This window comes from Loxodonta africana, chromosome 16 (assembly GCF_030014295.1).
Source record: "Loxodonta africana isolate mLoxAfr1 chromosome 16, mLoxAfr1.hap2, whole genome shotgun sequence".
NCBI lineage: Eukaryota > Metazoa > Chordata > Mammalia > Proboscidea > Elephantidae > Loxodonta > Loxodonta africana.
In genome coordinates, this window is record NC_087357.1 from 71737452 (window position 1) to 71758008 (window position 20557).

The 20557-nt window shown below is 36.9% G+C and overlaps 1 protein-coding gene across 6 annotated transcripts in view; it reads right to left on the bottom strand.

Annotated features, from left to right (window-relative positions):
* Positions 1 to 3183: 3183 nt before the first annotated feature.
* The window catches only part of PPP3CB (protein phosphatase 3 catalytic subunit beta), a 49492-nt gene continuing 32118 nt past the window's right edge, over positions 3184 to 20557 (bottom strand). For 3 of the 6 annotated variants that reach the window (XM_064269717.1, XM_064269722.1, XM_064269721.1), the window contains exons 10-14: positions 19169 to 19246; positions 11906 to 11990; positions 11062 to 11159; positions 6260 to 6289; positions 3184 to 4819 (exon numbers count right to left, since the gene is read on the bottom strand). In XM_064269717.1, coding sequence (XP_064125787.1) covers positions 4641 to 4819; positions 6260 to 6289; positions 11062 to 11159; positions 11906 to 11990; positions 19169 to 19246 — 470 coding nt within the window. In that variant the 3' untranslated portion in view covers positions 3184 to 4640. The remainder of the gene's footprint in view (positions 4820 to 6259; positions 6290 to 11061; positions 11160 to 11905; positions 11991 to 19168; positions 19247 to 20557) is intronic. The other 3 variants (XM_064269718.1, XM_064269720.1, XM_064269719.1) reach the window with 3 other exon arrangements.

Here is a 20557-nt window from a genome sequence, read left to right on the forward strand (position 1 = left end):
GGTGTGATTAACACTTCACTCAACTATAAACTAAGCAAGCAGACAGGTTGATGGAAAAGTAACTTACCCTGCTAAGCCCTCGGCTTCCTTCCTTCTCTCTATCCCCCAAGTGAAGTAAGTGCTTAATCTCCTCAGATCTAGCTTGTGGCTCATTTGCAGCTGTCCCTACCCATCACTTTCCTCTGCCAGCTGCTGAAATGCTGGGTCTCTATGATTACATGTGTCCTGCCAGACAGACAAGGCTGAATACCCCCTAATGAGGCAAGTGGGGACCTGGCCCCTGCCCAGTGATTTCTCTCTTTCTGATCTGTGTTCTCTGCCAAGAGGGCTCAGGACTCTGTCAACACTCCCAAACTCACCAAAGGCCAGACAGGTTGAGGGAAGACGAAGCCTACTGCTTCCCGAACCTCTCTCACTCAGAACAGCATTTCTGCTCTCAGTTCAGAGCTTTAAAAACAACAAACAAAGCAACAAACATAAAACCCCTTGAGATTAGTTCAGAAGTCAGTATTTGGTAGAAAAGAATAGGTACCAGCCCAGAGGAACAGGAACTCCAAGAGTCCTAGATGTCACTCTAGATCCAGATGAGTCCCCCCAAGTTGTGTCCTTTTTGGCATAACAAACACTGCTCAAAGTGAACTCAACAATGTTCAGTCTAGGTTTGAATACAGATATAGAACTGAAGACAGGGAGGAGAGAAATAGCTGTTTAATGGTACAGAACGAAATCAATTGTGGAAAAACATCCAGACTTACTTTGTAAAATTCACTTTCTCTGAAAGGAGAATAAGGTACTCTTTGAATGAGGGTATCATCATAGGCACTCTGCCTGTTCAGTTCAAAAGACGAATAAATGGTCTGGAATATTAACGTAAGCAAGACCAAAATTTTACTTAATGACTAACATGTATGCTATTTCTAAGACAGGCAAGGTAGAACCATAAAACAGGCCCAGGATGTCACAGTAGATGTAAAAGAATCAATTCAACCACTGTCTCATTCCTTCCTGTAACAGACGCTGATCAAGGAATACAATGCCACATTCCTAGTTTCTCTTCACTCATAAGTTGCTAAGACAGTGGTCCTATGCGACTGCAAGACCTGGTGTTCTACTTACATCTGGCCCCAGCTCTGTCACTTACCTGCCTCCATGAACCATTATCAAACTGGGGAACAGAACCACTTGCAATGAGGTCCTGAAATGTGGCCAATCAAATCCGCATACAAACATATGCAGAAAATGGATTCCAAAGGAACCCCAACCTGTAGAAAGCACAACCTATAAGCAGGTAGGTGAAAGATAAGTGGTAAGGATTCACCAAAACATAACATTATGCAGGTAGCTGTGGACAAAGGAAAATGAATTACAAATGGCAAAGCCCCAAATGCAAATAGGGGTGATTCATTTTGAGCAAAGGTTTCAGGTCAACTTCAAATTTAACTGTCAGAACTTAAAAGGAGATGGGTTTTGCTAATAATGGGCTGAGCTGCAGAAGGCACAATAAGTCAGAGGTTGCCTTTTCGAACCCGAAAGTGTCATCCTTGAATACAATTCCAAGGGAGATGATAGGTAGAAAATAAAATCTGATCCTGAAATGATACTTATATTTTACCATCACTACTACTTGTGCTAAGGAACCCTGGTGGCACAACAGTTAAGTGCCTGGCTATTAACCAAAAGGTTGGCAGTCCGAACCACCAGTGGCTCCACAGGAGAAAAGATCTGGCGATCTGCTTCCATAAAGACTTCAGCCTAGGAAATCCTACAGGGCAGCTCTACTCTGTCCCATAGGGTCACTATGAGTGGGAATCTACTCAATGACATACAACAACTACTACTTGCTCTGGGAGCCACTTAAATTTACATTTTAGAAAGATCTCAAGTTTTCATAATTTGCATTCATCATGAATTGCATTTTTAAAAAACTTAATAAAAGTACTTCTATGGTTCATTGTGAAAGCGGTTATAAAGACTAAAAAGAGGTTCCTATTCAGCAGGTAGGAAGTGGTCTGTGAGACACTGGATGATACTTTACCACTCTGTGTGAGTACATCATTTTCTGAGTTCTGTTTCTTTCTCTTACTTTTCTATTTAATTTTTACAATCAATCCATGTTCTTCTCATTTGCTAAACGATGACGTATGTCTACCCATGATTCCCACAAACACTCTACAACCCTGGTAATGGCCCTGTGGGCTAAGGAGGTTCTTGGACCGACATACTAGTTAAGCTCTCATGTTGGAGATGCGTAGCTTTCAAAAAACGATAACATCAAGAATCTTTAAAGTATGCACTGCATAATAACTTTAGAGGCAGCTCATGGCCTAGTATGCCAGTTAATATTACAGCAAACAGAAGCCGTAATAATCAACAATTTGAAAAGTTTTGTTTGCTACCTGGAATTAGGTAAGTACTGTATTTTTATGCAAATAACACGACTTCTACGTTTGCTTGCCAATCACACCTCCCCCACCATAAGCACACTATGCTAATTTTTTTTTTACAGCAACATGTTAAAAAAAAAAAAGCTGGCATAGCAGCACTTGTGAAAATACTTTATGGGCAGAGGGCTCCGGTGGCAAACAAATGTAGAAGGCGTGTGTTACTTGCATAAAATACAGTATATATGTTACTATTTAAAGCAATTCATTATAATGTGTATCATTATAATTATTGTTGAGAATCGTAATTAGAATTACTATACAATTATATTATAAAAAGTTGAACAATATCCTAATTTTCCTCAATTTGCCAAATCCTATACTTGTCCAATTGTGGCAAAGACGTGATGGTAAGAAAATGCAATGTCTCTAATATTTTTTCTGCTTATTGTTAAAACACCCAATCAAGTCCCAATACCACTGTAACAAAATCCTAGACAAAATAGTGTTACCCACAGTAACACATTTTCTTCAATTAAAAGTTAAGTGAAGATAGTGATTTTAAATATTAGATTTAGGAGGCCCATAACAGCATCTAGCCCTGACTCTAGGGCTCAGTTACTAATGCTTACGTATAAAAAACGTAACAAAAGTTAAAAAAAAAAAAATTCTGAAGAACTTGATTCATCAAATCACTGTGAATTATCCAGAAGAAAATATTCTCTGAGGAATATATCCCAGCTCTATTAACAGAGTGTTTTGATTTGCGTGAGGTCAGATCAGATTGCATCTTCCAAATAAAACCCAACACAGAGATAGGAGCAGCGGCCCATGCATGGAATTTATTGTGTGCTACTGTTTATAAAATACTCGTATAGTCCTGCACATGCATAATATTTCCAACTGAGACAGGAGACCATACAGGGTGCACTTTCTGGCAAACAAAACAATAGACGGTTCCGCTGCCTGGAGCTCTGAGTTGTATTCCAGGGCATGAGGGAAGCAGGCCACCAAAGTAAAGGAAAATACCAAACTACAGTGGCAATCGATACAGGTCAATAATTGTGAAAAATGAGCACATGGTTCCATTTAATTTAACCAAGCAGTTCTGTAACTATCAAAATAAGAATTTCAGCATGCAGTCTTGACTTTTATGCTTCCACTAACATCTGGAAGATTGAACAGAACCATTGCTTCTATGCTGCATCGCTTAATTAAAAACACTTCCAGAACATTTTAAAATTTCCTTTGCATTAAAACATAAAAATGATAGTAAGCCAGCAGCAAATCACTCTGGTGGCTACTTAAGCAACTTGAGTACTCACGATAAACTAAAATTTCTCATAACATCTAGGTAACCTATACATGTCGTACCTGTACATCATAGGTCTATATATTAAATATTTGCAAAATGAAAACATGCATACACAAAATACGTCAAGTTTTACAGACATGATTTGAATTAAAATTTACTTTGACAATGTACAAACTTCTTTTAAAGTACCTTAAATGAGTAATTCTGTAATTCTTCATATTTTTGAAATTTAGAAGTTTTCTTCTTAAATCTCTGGGGTATAAATTTCAAAAGATCTGGGCAAAAAAGATCCTAAATTAGTTTTTGGATTTGTGTTCAAGTAAGAGAGTTCTGCCTATAAAGAGGTTATGCATTCATAATTGAAAAATACCAACACTATGTTACAGAATTAGCCACATTTAAGAACTCTAGACCTGAGGTCAGCATTTTGTATAAATGCCAACTGGGTTTCTTAGCATTTTGCCCATAATTCAAAATACAGCTTAGTAACCTAAGAAATGTATTTTAAGACCATGCTAATTCATCCTTTAAAGACATTTCATGGAAAGAAAAAAAAAAGTCCATATTAGCTCTTAGAATTGTATTTGAAGTCATGGTTGAAAAACAAAATCTAATTCTACTGAGGGGAAAAAGAAATCTCATTTGTAAACTTAAATGTGTGAACCACAAGCATAAATGGAGGTGTAGACTCCCTCCACTGGAAATTGCCCCAAGCCCCTTGCTCTCTGCTCTCCATCGTGGCAGCGATGACCCAATCTTATCAGATAATGCAACATGTCCCAGGGCCCTCAACCCTCCATTCAGGAGGGGCTGGGGTCTCAAAAGCACAATGGTTTTTCCAGAGGGACTGTGACATTTACAGTCAGCTTGGCCGACCCCTCCGGCTCCTCGGGTGATTTGTCCATTTGGGGCCCGAGATGTGAGAGTCCCTGGGAAGCCGAGGGTCACTGGGCACTATGGTTGCCAGTCCCGTGGTTCTCAGTGGCATGTGCGGTGTTCAGAGAATTGAAACCATCTTGCTGTACAGCATCTTTCCGGGGTGGCATTCTCTCATTGATCCTATCCAAACCCTTTGCCTCTTCAAAACTGCAGATTCTATGTGGTGGAGAGAATCCTCGTATTGCTTAACAAAATGCAAATTTGATAAGTCAGTAATTGAAAAACATTTCTGAGACTTCAAAAACATATTCAGTAATTTTTAAGAAGAGAGAAATTGGCTGTAAGTAGCAACACTTAAATCTTTAACTGAATCCTACTCCCATTCCAGATTTCCCCTTAAAATGTGAAATATTTAAACCCAAGTATAAACATGGTAACTTCAGAGATAACAACTGGTACCAGAGCCTTTAAGAAAACACAAAAACAACCCTCCCCAAAGTCAACATCCAGGCAATGGTCTCAGGGTTTCAGTCTGACTTCCACTACACCAATTATGTCCTACCTCAGACCCTAGGATCACCATGACTATCACAATAAGGCAGCAACAAGAGTAGGGGCAAGTGAGGAGGCTAAACAAGGTTAATCCCCAACATACAAATCTGTACCAAAAGCTTCGGAGGAGAAAGAGGTCAAGCGAGTTAAAATTTAATAGATCAGAACTGTCTTGGAGGTCAAGGTATTATCACCCCATCGCCACCAATATGAAATGGAAAAGGTGGGAAATACCTCCAGGAGTTAGATCTGTGTTTGGCTGACAGCAAAGAATATTTTATAGTTTCATATTTTAGAAGATGTCTTCCTTAATTCACTGGCCATAGACTACGTGTTCTTTGAAAACCCAAATCAAAATAAGTGGCAATCCTCCTCCAATTGTTACGGTTTCTCATTCACTTTATCTGGAATAATGCATCCTTCATTATTAAAGTGTTCACAGAAAAGATTTCCATACTATTGGTTATTATACTTGGTTACTTAATATGTGCCATCCCTGTGACTCAGAGTCTGTGCACGTGAACCAAACACATGGCTGGGGCAGCAAAACATTCAGCAATGTGTAATACTAAGCCAACACATGAAATACATAAATACCATCTTATCAGCAAGCTATAGCCCAAACTGCAGCAAAAAGGAAAAAAAAACAAACAAACAAAAAAAAAACCATCATAGTGACAGCTCCTGTACTCTCAGGTGTTTTACTGAAAATAAGTAAAAACAAACTCACATCAGCTCTACAGGGGTTTCACTTAGGAAAAAGATTCTGAGTAGCAGAGACTCATGCAAAATATGGAATAAATTTCCATTTGCAGTGTCAATTTAGCCATTTCCATTAAAACAGGCAACTCTGAATGCTTTAATATACAGTGTAACATGCTGTACTATAGAGAAAACAGGAAGATTAAATGCTAGTTGCGTGTATTAGGAAACGGAAAAAATCAGACTGTCACTATGGACATTAGTCTTTGTGTTAAAAAAAAAAAGGAACGTGATGGCTAAACTTGATGAGTCAGTGAGTCTGATTCATCTTGGGCTGCTCAAGCTAGGAGTAAGACACACCCAAAGGACATTCTCTGATGCCCACCCACACACCACAGATCTCTGCCCAGGGCAAGGACTCTGATCGTACCTTTTTCAGCCTCAATTGCCTCAACTGTGGCTGTACAGAAGTGAGCAGAGGCATGCAAAATGAATGAGAGAGATGAGAAGGGTCATATTGTACAGCAGAAAAGGCAATGATCACTTAAAATATCACAGTATCCCATACTACATCATCATTTACAACTTAACATAAATGTACCCATATCAGAGAGCCCCATTTAATCCCCCAATTCCTGATGCAGCAGTTTACACACAGCACTATGACAACATTGCTCAGAGCACAGAACACATAGACCTATTTGGAAACACAGACAACTCAGCACCCATGCAAATGCACTGCAATACTCATTACCCATCTTGATTTCAGTATTTTGACGGCCTTAGAATTTTCCAACATGTTTATTATGTCACACCCACCACAATCACAGGGCAATTCCCTAAGGTGAAATTATGATAGAATTGTAGCAGAAAAGCAAACAGGAGATTTTTTTTATTTTATGTCTAACTGAAACAATACTCATCACCAGTTGACTCCCTAAGATATAAACCGGAAAGGGTTGGCAATGCTCTTCCTGTCCCTTCTACGTCACTGGGCAAAGCATAAGCTGCGAAAGCCGGTATGGCTACAATGAAATTTAAAGAGAAGTAAACTTGGTGAGCTATATTCTAAACAGTCCTGTAACCGTTCTTTGTGAGAAACCTAAAAGGACCCTTCTTGTCTACTAGGAAATTCCTTTCTATTTTAATACTGATGCTCCTAATACCTAATGATATTAACACCTACTAAAACAATTTCTATTCAGTTTATCATGAACTCAAATCTGCCGCAGGCACTAACAGCCTGCACACTTGAGTGAAGAGAAAAAGGTGTTTTCAAGTCCATCTACCAATTAGAGAGCAATCAACGGATGGAATGGAGACTTACAGGCAATAAATCCTAATTATTTCATGATATGGACATACATACAGGCCATATAAATGAGAAATGCATTCCTGGTATAGCTTGTCACTGGCCCATTTAGAGAATTTCAGCATACTTAGTCATAAATTTTATAGTCAAGTTTTCTTTTTTTTGGCTCATGTCTGGGCTCAAACTGTATAAATAAAGTGCTCGCATCGAGAACATGGACCTAAGATTGCGGAGAATACTGCCTCACCCCATTTTCCACCTTTTCCACAAAGTGCAGAATATTTTAACAATAATGTCCCTTCCACTTTGCTTCTTCTTCAATAAGGCCAATGAGAATAATTATTTCTGAGATGACCTTTGAGCAGCAGACATGCTTTAGAAATGATAAAATTTTATCCAAAGCAGTTATTAATGTGAAAGGACACTGAAGAATCTAAGGAATTAAATTACACTAAATTAGAAAAGGTTGCTGATCTAACTCAACCAGATGGTAAAGTGAATTTGGGACCTAAAAGAAGCAGGATGAACACTGAATAAAGGCAAGTTAATATTCCTTCACTGTTAAATTCTAGTACAAATCAAAGCAGACATACTTACTGTATACCCACAGTACACATCAGTGCTTCAAAAATCTAGCCCTGTACATTTGGGAGTACTCTTACAATATTCCCAGACAGAAAGAAAGCTATTCGTTTGATAAATGACCTACACCTGCTTGCTCAGCGCTAGTACTCCTGTTTCTCAAAATGTGGACAATTTTCTTTATAAATTAGAAATTTAATAGAGAAAAAATAAACATGCCTTCAGAATATGTTTTAAAGAGCTTGTGATGACACAAGTGACTTTATATGAAACATGTCACAGCTTGTATATATAATCAATTAAGAATAAAAAGTGCTATCACTAAAAGAATTGGTATCAGATTATATCAATGGTAAAAAGTTTGTTCATAAAAATTTTAAATTATGATATATGACAGACAATAGACCTTTGAAATCATTCTATGGGCTTTTAATTTTACATGTAAAGCACTTTCTAAGTCAAATTGTATTCTCTGCTCTTTTCTGAGGTCTCTAAATCCCCTAAATCCTTTCCAGATACATAATGGGTATCACAGTCAAAACTGCATACCATGTCAAGCTTGAATGCTTAGAATTGAAAGATGGTCATCTGAAGTTTAAACATTAAGCTGGAAAGAAAAAGATCCGATAACTGCAAAATTCTATTTGGAACGCACTATATTTCCTCTATTTGTTTTTAGTTATATAGGGCACTTTGATATGGCCTTAATACATCTGAGTATACTGCTGCCTCAAACTGTGTTCCAAAAACTACTACACAGGATAAATCATCAAAAGGAACTTCACATTACTAAAATATTTGTCCATATAGGCCCTGGTGACAGTAGCCTTATAGGGCTATCAAATTTCCATAAAGAAAATGCACGTAAAATACGAACATCATATCCTTCTAGTAATTTGTAAAAAACACTTGTGAAACAGCATGTAAATTAACTTTAAACCTACTAAAAAGATAATTTTTATTTTCTGACAATAGGTTTGAGGTCTTAGAATTTAAAAGCTTCCTTTCTGCAATACTTAACTCTCAGTTATTCACACTGATATCAGGGTACAAATCTACTAAAATTAAAAATGTTAGATAAGTTTAAAAAAATCACACAGATGTAGCTTTTGTATATGTTTTGTTTTTGTTTCAAAATGGGTTTATCTTATACTAGGGAAATCACTTCAACCAAGTGCTCAAACCACACTATTAAGAGCCATTGTTAGCTGAACTAGGGAGCTACCTAGTTTCCCAAATTAGACCCCTTAAACTCAGGTCCTTCCAGCAACTCACTCTATGCTGGGAATAGACAGTCCCTTCAGCAAAGCTGCTGTCTTTCAAACCTTCCCTGCAGTTGAGGGTGGTTTCCAAGTTGGAGGACTGGGCTTCAGGCTGCATGCAAATTAAGAATAAATAGAAGTACTGAGCCATCAACAAAGCATGTAATTAGCAGGTGCTAACTGTGAAATCTGAAAGCAGGGTTTGCTGTGGATACCACATAAAATAATGATAGATCCAAGGATAACTGAGAAACAACTGTAGTATAATTTATTTAAGCACGATAGTCTTTCAGTTCCGTCTTTCTTTTCTGAGTAAAGAGAAGGAAGGGTAGAACATTTTTCAAGCTATTAAAATTCATTGTTTCCTATTAACATTTTTGCTAGCTTTATTGAGTATTTAATGTCTTCTTAATTTGTTTTAATAAACATTCATAAATTTCTTTTTAACTCATTTCTCTAGTATCTACAACATAATAAAAAAAATTGGAGGGCAGAGAATGCAAAGAAAATCAGAAAAGATTTTTACTGAAAAAAAGAAATTTCATTCAGAATGAAAATTTAAAACTACAATTTCAAAACATAGTTGTATTTCTCGCATATACCAGTGGTGATAGCAGACAACACAGTAACATATAAAATAGAACATGTATAGGCTGTACGTAAAAATTATTTGTCTACAGGAAAAAATTCTTTTTATTAAAAAGCATTTATTATGGGACTGAGTGTAATGAGACTGTGAGAAGTCAACTGAATTTAAATTTATTCAAAAATTTAAATTAAAATTTCCTTTCTTTCCCTTTAAAAAATTCACTAATTACAACACCAACAAGAAACTATTAATCATGACTAAGGAAGACATCAGATGTGTTGCTGCCTGTTTTAACAGAATGACCCCTGGAGGGCTGTCAAAAGTGGCGACAATAAAACATATAATGCTTTTCCACATCACATTTTTTTGCTTTCTAATCACATGGGGGAAAAATCTAGACTTTGAGTTACTGCGTATGCTCTATAACATTCACATTACTCTCTTCTATTTAATCTGTAATGGGCTTTCAAAAAGTTAACCCAGTATTTACACAAATATTTACGCCAAAAATAAAAGTTAAGTTTTATATATATATAAAGTACTCAATGAGCCAGATTACAGGAATGCTTTATGTTTAATTCTTTTTATTTTCATGCAAAATAAAGGCACACTTAATAAACACCCTTTCAGTTTTGACTTACAGGATTTAAATTCAACCTCTTTATAACAATGACTTAGTATCTAATGTTACATTCATGTTCAGAATGCACAAAGCACAGCAACAAATGCAGCAAACCTCAAGACAAGGTGCTACAAAGTCGCTTCTACATCAAAAGACAAGTGTCTGAAAGAAGAGTTTAATTAACATATTTTTACAGACATACAGCTAACCTAAAGAAAGACAGACAGATTTAGGAAAGCGGCTACATCTGCAGAGGAAGGAAACAGCATGTTACAGACAGTTAATTATACATAGAACATTTGACAAACACCACAGAAAACAAACTTTGGTATCATTTACCAGGGTACAAAACCTTGCACAAATCTTTTGGCAAGTGAAGTGCATAAGTAATGTTCTGGGGCCCAAGCAGATTGTTAATTCTAAAATTAAGTATTTGAAGTTTCCAAGTGAAAAAGGCATAGTCTAATACAATTACATAAATTAAAAAAAAATAAAAAGCTTGGAATCACATTCCCATTTTTTAATATGGATATCCCTGATTCACATTCTGAAACTGAGGCCTTTAAAAGAAAAGACTGCAATAGACAAATAAATAAATAAATATTTCTGGCATTATGATATGAGGTGCTCCCGCATCATCTGATAAAAAGCTGAGAGCCTGACCATTATCCATTCTATCAATTTTCCGCCCTGATCAGGTATTAATCAGATACTCCCTATCATGTAGTGCCCTGCCAGTGTCAGCTGTTAAGACAGGAACTAAAAAGCAGAAGAAGTTCCCTGCATGCATTACGTGTACTGCTAGCAATAGAGTGAGGTGCGCCCCAGTCCATTGGAGGCACAGCAAGTTGTATAACATCATTACCACTTTGCAGGGTCTGCCGTCCTCCAGCTAACACTCCACTAGGCAACATCCCTGTGGGAGTCAGGCCCTTGAGTGTCAGCACGCTTTCACTCTCCTCCCTGTGGCAGAGAGAGAATAAAAAGAGGATGCCTTCAGTCAGCACTGACTTTAAAAGAGGAGTTTAAAAGATGTCGGCCGTGTATATAAATTATGACATTCTTTATTATGACCATATTTTCCTCAATTCGAAGACCAAGACACACATTTTTCCATATTCCAAATATTTTATTATGAAGGTATGCCTTGCAGCTGAGGCATAAGTTGTTTTTCCTGAAAAGCTTTATTAGCTATCTGGTAAGATTCATCATAAATGGGCATTCTACAAACAAGAAAATATGGTATTTTACATGCCCTAAAGTTAAAATATCTGATGTAGCAGTTCTGCAAACAATTTTTCAAGGACTGACCCATTCATGTGTACCCTTCAACCTAGTCTTCCTCAGTTAATCCCAGAAAGACAACGTGTGGCTCCAGCAAAAGGGACTCCTATGAAATCCTTAATGAGCAAGTTCATCAGGAATACTCTACAAGTGTCCACTTTATCTCATCCAGCTTTAATATTCAAGGTACAGACCATTTATCACCAAAGGACAAGAGTTATCAAAGGTGAGCAATAGTAATCACAAGGGTTAAAAAAGCCCAATTTCAAAGAAACTCGTGCTCTCTTCTTCAATACATAAATGTTCAACTGACTTCTTTATGGGAAGAATGCTACCCAAATGTTTCTAGGTATCAAGCAGGACACTCCTGATACCAAGTAAAAGTCATTTCTGCAAAACAAACCGGCAGGAAAATGTATCATTACCTGAGAACAGAGAAGACCCTTGCCATCTTGCCAATTGCTCGAATTTTGTTTCTTATGATTTCTTTCCGTGCTGCAGCTGAACCTACTTTCAATGGAATAGACAGAAAGAAAGGCTCAAGTTTAGGGTATCCACACTTGCATCATTCTATTAGCCTGTTCCACGCTCATCTGCACCAACACCAAACCCCCTGCCATCAGCTCACATGGAAAGAACTAGACGAATTCATGCCAAAGAGCTTCTCACTCCCTCAATTTTAGCTCAGCACTGGTCTAGTACCAGGGTCTGATACAGAGATATAAATGAAAAGTAACCCATAAACTTTATGACTCTCAAACTACTGCCAAGTCAGTGTAACAGCAATGGGAAAGAAACTTCAGCCCAAACTGCATCACAAACCAGAGAACAAAAAAATAATCAGTAACGATCCTACAGTCTTTGTTTAACTCTCATGGGAGCTTAAGGCATGCAGACTAATAGAAAGAATTGGTAACACCCCTGTAATCATCAGTTTCACTATCATAAAAGCCTCTGACATGCAGGCTAGAAAATAACCCATCATACTATGATAGAATAAGCTTCCTTGCTGTATGTTGACCTAAAAATAATGGTATGAAGGGACTTCTGTACAGGTGACCCCTAACTAAAGACCATACCAGCATTTGAACAAGAATGCACATCTCAACCTCATGGACTAGGTGTCCTTCTCTAAGGTCATGCAATGATATACAAGGTGTCATATCCCTAGGTGACTATAACACAATGAAGGTAAACAATGAGAAAGAACCCTTAAGAAACATGGCTAAACGATCACTACTGCTTCGTCTCTCAAGGGTTAACTGTGTGGCCTATCACTGATACAGAAGCGAATATATCAAAATAACTGGATCCTTGGCTGAAGAAAGACTCAGAGGTATACCTTCCTTCCCTTGGCCTCCAGAAAGAACAATACTAATCTCAGTCCTGTTACCTCATATATAGCAACTAAAATCACTCTGGCCCCAAGAGTGAGAGTGTGGTTCCTTAGAGCTGTGCGACAACCTGGGCTTCAAGCCGGTTCATTCTGGTTTGAACCCCTGCTGAGAATCTGCATTTCTAACAAGTTCCCTGCTGAGAATTTACACTTCTAACAAGTTCCCAGGAAGTTATGCATAAGAATCGCCAGGCTATCTTGTTAAAACGTACATTCTGGTTCAGTATATCTGGGGGTGGAAATACAAATTCTCAGCAGGAAACTTACTAGAAATGCAAATTCTCAGCAGGGGTTCCAACCAGAACAAACCAATTTGAAGCCCTGCCTTCAACATGATGAAAACACACATATGGAAGCACTGTGGTTGAGGAGAAGGTTAAGGAAAGGCTATGGACACTAGACCAGAAGGGGCCTTAGGTATACAGAGGTCTGCCCAACCTGAAGTCTTCTGGGCTAGAGCATCTCATTTAAAAACCAAGCAGCCCACTTATACATATAATTAAAAACTAAGATGATGACTGGACCTTACTACAAAGAAACAGAAAAAGAAATCCAATTTCAAAGATGAAAATAAAAGACATATTTTAGAGAAAATAGGCTCCACAACCATGTTTGGTACTTCTAAGAGTCATATTATAAGCACTGAAGCTACAGGTTTTAACAAGTCTAAAACTGTGGGTACCATGGCACTACACAGTTATTTTTAAGATGCCAAAAAAAAGATTACTAAAAACCTCGGAATCATAGAATATTAGAATTTAAAAAGACACTAAAGATACTGCATAGTTCAATCTCTTCATTTTATGGACAAGGAAACTGAGAGTTAAAGTGACTTGTCCAAGGATGTAAGGTCTGATTTTCTCTTCTAATGAATTTACCATAGACATTTTTATATAAAACTGATAGGATTTTTAAAATAGCTAGACTGGGGGTGAGGAGTAGGGGGATGGGAGAGGATGGCTGTAACGGGGTACATTCATATTTTCAGCCTTTATTTATATATCTGTAAAACCAAATGATATGTGAACTATACTGATTTCAAATGAAAAATTCATTGGGATATAAAAACACTTTACAAGTCAGGATTTTAAACCAGTCTACAAACACATCATGCATAATATTAAAGTAAAATGTCCACAGTAAAATTACTTTGGGGAATAAGACAGACAATCAAACACCCCTAATCATGCAGGGAAAAGTACAAAACATTACAATAAGCAAAAGAATGAAATTTAAAAACAAGAGGAATGAAAAAGAGGGAAAAATATTTCCATGCACAGAAAGACAGATATCTTGGAATATGACTTCTAAAAACATCAAAGACTAACTCAGATAAAACTTAAACTAAATTTGCACAAGGCCCAAGAGGACTCTGCGTAAACAGTACTCAATGAATGTGCTAACTTACATGGACATGAGGATAACTTATGAAGTCATATTTCAAAACAATTTTACTCTGTCTGGTCTGTACCTTTTTTATTGCCATATATGAGCCGTTCTTCAGATGGAGAGTCCAGAAAAAAGGAAGTGAATGATGGAGAAAAGGTGGTTGAGACAAATAAAAAGATAGAGATTTAACTTGGCAGTGGTACTGAAGAATGAATGTAGAAAGAAAGGGAGAAAAATGAAGGCCCTCATATTAGAAAAATTGAAAATGTAGTACTGTAGAATCTGGTGAGTAAGAGGGATGCCACTGGGTAGAGCTCTAAAGTAGAGATATCTTAAAAGATATGTGTTCAGAAGAAATTATGGACAGAATGTCTATAATATTTGATGAAAGTAGACATAACTAGGGACAGAAAAAAACACGTGAAAACACATAAGACTGATAAAAGACTGTGCTAATGACAACCGCACATCTATATTGATACCACTAAGGAAATGTGTCACCCACTGAAGTACGTTAAGTGAAAGGTTGTGACACAATGAGATACAAGTTCATGTGGTTCTTCAAAATCTGCAAAATCTAGTATACACAGAGAAACGTAGGTAACTTAATAACCTACCTCCGTGGAAAACCTCACCCACTCCCAGTAAAGGAAAAGCTAAGCCTCCCACATTCTTCAGTAACAAGAGTAGATTTCTTGAATGTGAATTGTAGGGCTTTTGCATATACTCAGGAGCGACAGTATGTGCTTTCTGTTCCCAATCCAATCTGGGTGTTTAGGGGGACATCTTTTTGCAGAAATAGCAACAGATTGTTTCAAGCAAGTAATAGCTCTAGGAGTGGGCAGCAGGGATGGTTTCATCTGAGCTTTCTATATCCCCCATTCTAATGCTGAGATACATGATTCCACTACAGGAAATTCAAAGTTTTATTTAGTAAAACTGTAACACATATGGATTATATATTTCCTTTACCAAACTCAAAAGATAAATTATCTGAAATAGTATGCATTCTAAATATCATAGACATCAAGTGGTGAAAAATTCTTTTACGATTAAATAATACCTCTAAAAGGGATGCTACGTGTATTTATACATGCAATATGCTTATGCAAATTTTTGCCTGAACAATATAGAATACCAAAGATTCATCACTTACAGATAAAGAGAGTCTTACTCCTTTTACCCAGTCTCAGCCTTGAGTATACAAAAACTACTCTTTCCTTCCTGCCACTGGGAAATCTGCAATCCTGCTCTCTCAATTTCACCACAGAAAAGCTAAACCCTCCTCTTCATTCCATCCTTATTCTTCTTCCACAGCAACCCCCCACTCCAACAAGTTTTCGTTCTGAAGTCAGATTTCTTCCTAGCCCTGGGTCACAGGATGGTTCCACTGCTGGGCAGGAAAAGGAGAAGGAAAGGACAAAGGCATGCCATCATGGTGAAAGGAAAGGAGAAAAGAGGGACAGAGGGGAGAAGTAAGGAAGTATGAATGAGGGAGGGGGAAATAAGCCTGGTTCCAGTAGCTCTTTTCCTTACCCCATCCTAAACCTAGCTCTATCATAATCTCCTCCCCCTTTCCTCCGCTCACTCAATGTTCTTTCCCTCCCAAACTGCTCTCCTTCCTCCATGCAAACTCCCAGGCCCTTACTCTTATACTTTTCTTGAAGTCCCTGCTCCTAAGACTTGGTAGTGGGAGGGTGAAGAAATGAAGAGTTAACTGCACCTGCCATGTTGGCAGTTAAGGATCTATTTCTAGTATTCAAAGCTGGAATGCAATGAAATTTCCCATAGAAACATTGTCATAAATGGTGCTTAACAATTTTAAAAGGTACTTAAGAGTAGGAAGGAATTTTGATCCTCAGTTTTGATTTCCTCAGATTATGGTTGAGAGGATCCTGGGAAGTTAAATGACTTTACCAAGATTACATGGCTAGTGTAATAGTTAGGTGCCAGGACACCTAAACCAGCAATCCTTTCACTAAACCACACTGCCTCTTTTAGGATCAAATTTAATTCACCCTTGGAATGTAAGAATGATGTAACAAGTAGATAACCCAGTGCTGTCAAGTCGATTGCGACTCATAGCAACCCTATAGGACAGAGTAGAACTGCCCCCATAGACTTTCCATGGAGCGCCTGGTGGATTTGAACTGCCGACCTCTATGGTTAGCAGCCATAGCAGTCAACCATTATGCCACCAGGGTTTCCCAACAAGTAGATAAATGAGCATAATTTATCACGTTGATAGGAAAAAATATTAAAAACACATGAAATCTTCTCATTAGAAGGAATATAATAAAATTTTATATTTATTCCTGATTGAATTCCAAGACATGGTTCGGTGTCTATCATCACATAAATCATAGGTATCTAAAAACAAGTACTATAATTAGACTTAATAAGGAAACTTTTTTCTTTTTATTATAGGAAGATGACTAAAGTGTTACCTATTTCTATTTAACACACTCTTGGCAATATTAATAATAATTTTTAAAGAATAAAAAGAAATCAAAGTAAAAGTGTAGAAAATAAATAACAATATCAGTCTTAAAGAAAAAGACATCTTATGTTTTAAAACGTTAACAAAAACAAATTAAAATTACCATAGGAAATAATTCTGCTGATCCAACTTGTTGGACATAAGATAAACCCACAAATACATAATGTATTCCTTTGCACAAAGCTAGAAAATACATTAAGAGATACCGATTATAATAGTAGTAAGAATATAAAATACTGGAGTAGTAATTTAACTTGAAAATAATAGATTTTTTTTCAGAGAAAAACAACATAATCTTAAATGAATGGAGTAGGTATATTATATTAAGTACATTATATGGAGTAATTATATTAAATGAACCAATTACATACAGCAAGAGATCTTGGTCTTAGTTGAGAAGCTAAATTTAAAAAAACTACCTAGATTTATAGATTTAATGTAGTACCGTTAAAACTCTCACGAGATAGTTCATAGAATTTGACAAATTAACAGAAAATGTCATCTAAAAAAAATAAGTAGGCTATGTGCCAAAAAATTATTTTCGTCTTTATCTCAGTACCTACAACATTATGAAGTAGATATTATATGCCCATTTTGAGGATGAGAAAGCTGAGACTCAGAAAGGTTAAACAACTTCCCTGAAGCCAACCAGCTATTATGAGGAGCTAAAATTTGAACTCAGATCTGTTTCTAACAACAAACTATGATAGCATAATGGGGAAAAAAAATAATTAAAAATATTTAAAATTTTTATGGAAATGAAATAAATGATGAAATATACCAAAACTAAAAACTTCAACAAACATCAAAAGGAGAGAGAATCAAATTCAGGAAAAATAAATATTACTCATTAAAGTTTATTATCTAAATCAAAAAAAGAACAGATATATACTTATTTCAGTTATTAACAAAACTCCACCCAAAAAAAAACCCAGTACTGTCGAGTTGATTCCGACTCATAGCACAAAACTCCAAGCCAGAGTAAAATCACATCTCTGACTGCGACCAACAGAGGGCAAAGGCAGACACTTGCACTGTGTACAAACTGGCTGGCTTATGACAGTACTTAAGAATCAAGCCTGTTTGTAATTAGAGAAATTTCTATATAGTTTCTACCCAGATTTTACTTGATAAGTGGTCAATTAAGATGGACAGTTTACACAATTAGAAAAGTAATTTTTGTTTTAGCATTAATAGAAATAAAAGAAATGTAAATTTAACTAACCTGTAATTCACTACCATGGCTGACCAAAATATGTACGAATAACAAAACTCAATGAGGTGGGCCTGTGGAGAAACAGGTCTACGGGTGCACTTCTGAGGGCACTTTCTATTGGTCCAATTCCTCTGCAAAGTGACCTGGCAACTCACCCCTACAATCATGAAACTCTTCATATACTTTAACTCTGCCATTCTCTTCCAGAAATTTATTCCAAGAAGGAAAATAAAAGCTATTGTACGAGCTGTTTATTACATTGCTATTCATAATAAGGATATTTAAAAACAACCCAAATGCCAAGTAGTATGAGATCAACTATGAAAATTATAGTATTTTATTTACTTTAAAATATGCAGCTATTAAAACTTACCAATGTGTAGACCATGTTTAATACATGGAAATATTTATATACTGATTATGCCTATAAAAAGAGTACTAAAACAAAGAGACATGAGGGGAATGTGAAAGGAAATAAAGAGTTTTAAGCTTAAAATGTGTTTACCATTATGTTTATTTGCTCTGTGGATGTGTTTTAAATAAATATTTAAATTACAAAGTTTTAAACAAAATTTTCAAAACTAAAGGAATTTTGTTTCTTTAGTATTAATTTATACCATAAATGAAACATTAAAACAACAAACGTAGGTTTGTTGGTTTATATAAGAACTAACAACCATGTATAACCTTGTTTCTATGGAAAAAATGCTTTCTGAATTCCATACTAAACTAACAAACGGTCTTTTAGAACATAACCCCTCAGACATTGGGAACAGCCAGCTTTGGTGTTTGGAATGTAGAAGTAAAACCAACACTGGGGTACAGGGTATACTTCTGATGCAATAAGAACACTGTACAATGAAACAAAAAGTGGTTCTATTCTCCCTCCTCTAAGCAATGTCCATATTCGTGAAAACCACAATCATTTTAGTGTCTTTTTCTTTTCCTTCCAAATCCCTTTTCCCAAAATTTTTCTTCTCCATACCTCCATAAAATAATTAAACCACTAAAAGTATTCTTAAAAATTTTAAATAAGCAGTATCTGATAAAAGTGATTCTTGTCACTTATCAAATAGCATAAACTACTTAAGAGCAATGACTATTTTTTCAAAGTTCTGCATATCTGAGCTAGGCAGTTAAAAGATACCATTTCACAATTTAAAAAAAAGTAAAATGAATAATCATACCATCAAACTGGTCTTCACCTTCGGTCATTAGTTCATCATCAGAGCAAATACTGAGAACATTTACCAACATTTCTGTCACTGATCAAAAAAAAAGTTACACATTAGTGACCATATACAACTGTCTATGCGTGTAACAGCAACCAGTCACATGAATGATCAAGTAATTTTTTTTTATATTTTTTATTGTGCTTTAAGTGGAAGTTTACAAATCAAGTCAATCTCTCACACAAAAACCCATATACGCCTTGCTACACACTCCCAATTACTTTCCCCCTCTTGAGACAGCCCGCTCTCTCCCTCCACTCTCTTTTCGTGTCCATTTCGCCAGCTTCTAACCCCCTCCACCCTCTCATCTCCCCTCCAGGCAGGAGATGCCAACATAGTCTCAAGTGCCCACCTGATCCAAGAAGCTCACTCCTTACCAGCATCCCTCTCCAACCCATTGTCCACTCCATGTCTGAAGAGTTGGCTTCGGGAATGGTTCCTGTCCTGGGCCAAAAGAAGGTCTGGGGGCCATGACCACCAGGGTCCTTCCAGTCTCAGTCAGACCATTAAGTCTGGTCTTTTTATGAGAATTTGGGGTCTGCATCCCACTGTTCTCCTGCTCCCTCAGGGGTTCTCTGTTGTGTTCTCTGTCAGGGCAGTCATCACTTGTAGCCGGACACCATCTAGTTCTTCTGGTCTCAGGATGATGTAGTCGATGGTTCATGTGGCCCTTTCTGTCTCTTGGGCTTGTAATCGCCTTGTGTCCTTGGTGTTCTTCATTCTCTTTTGATCCAGGTGGGCTGAGACCAATTGACGCATCTTAGATGGCTGCTTGCTAGCGTTTAAGACTCCAGACGCCACTCTTCAAAGTGGGATGCAGAATGTTTTCTTAATAGATTTTATTATGCCAAGTGACTTAGATGTCCCCTGAAACCATGGTCCCCAGGCCCCTGCCCCTGCTATGCTGGCCTTCGAAGCATTCAGTTCATTCAAGAAACTTCTTTGCTTTTGGTTTAGTCCAATTGTGCTGACCTCCCCTGTATTGTGTGCTGTCTTTCCCTTCACCTAAAGTAGTTCTTATCTACTATCTAATGATCAAGTAATTTTTAACACAAGATGACTAACACATTCTAACAGCAGAAATGATAAAATATGAAAATGTAAAGGCTTTTGAAATGAAGGAAATTCAACAGACAACAAGTCTGAGAGACAGATATTCTTTATAGAACCAATTTTCAAGTCACTCAGAAAAAATAAAGCCTCCCAGAGGTAAGAACAAAGATGAATAACATCTGAATATGTACCTTTAAAATATTCATTCATGGATGATACAAGTCTAACCATAAACCAGCATTAAGGACCAAAAAAAAAAAAAAAAAGTCACAGCACAGTTTCATTGTTTCA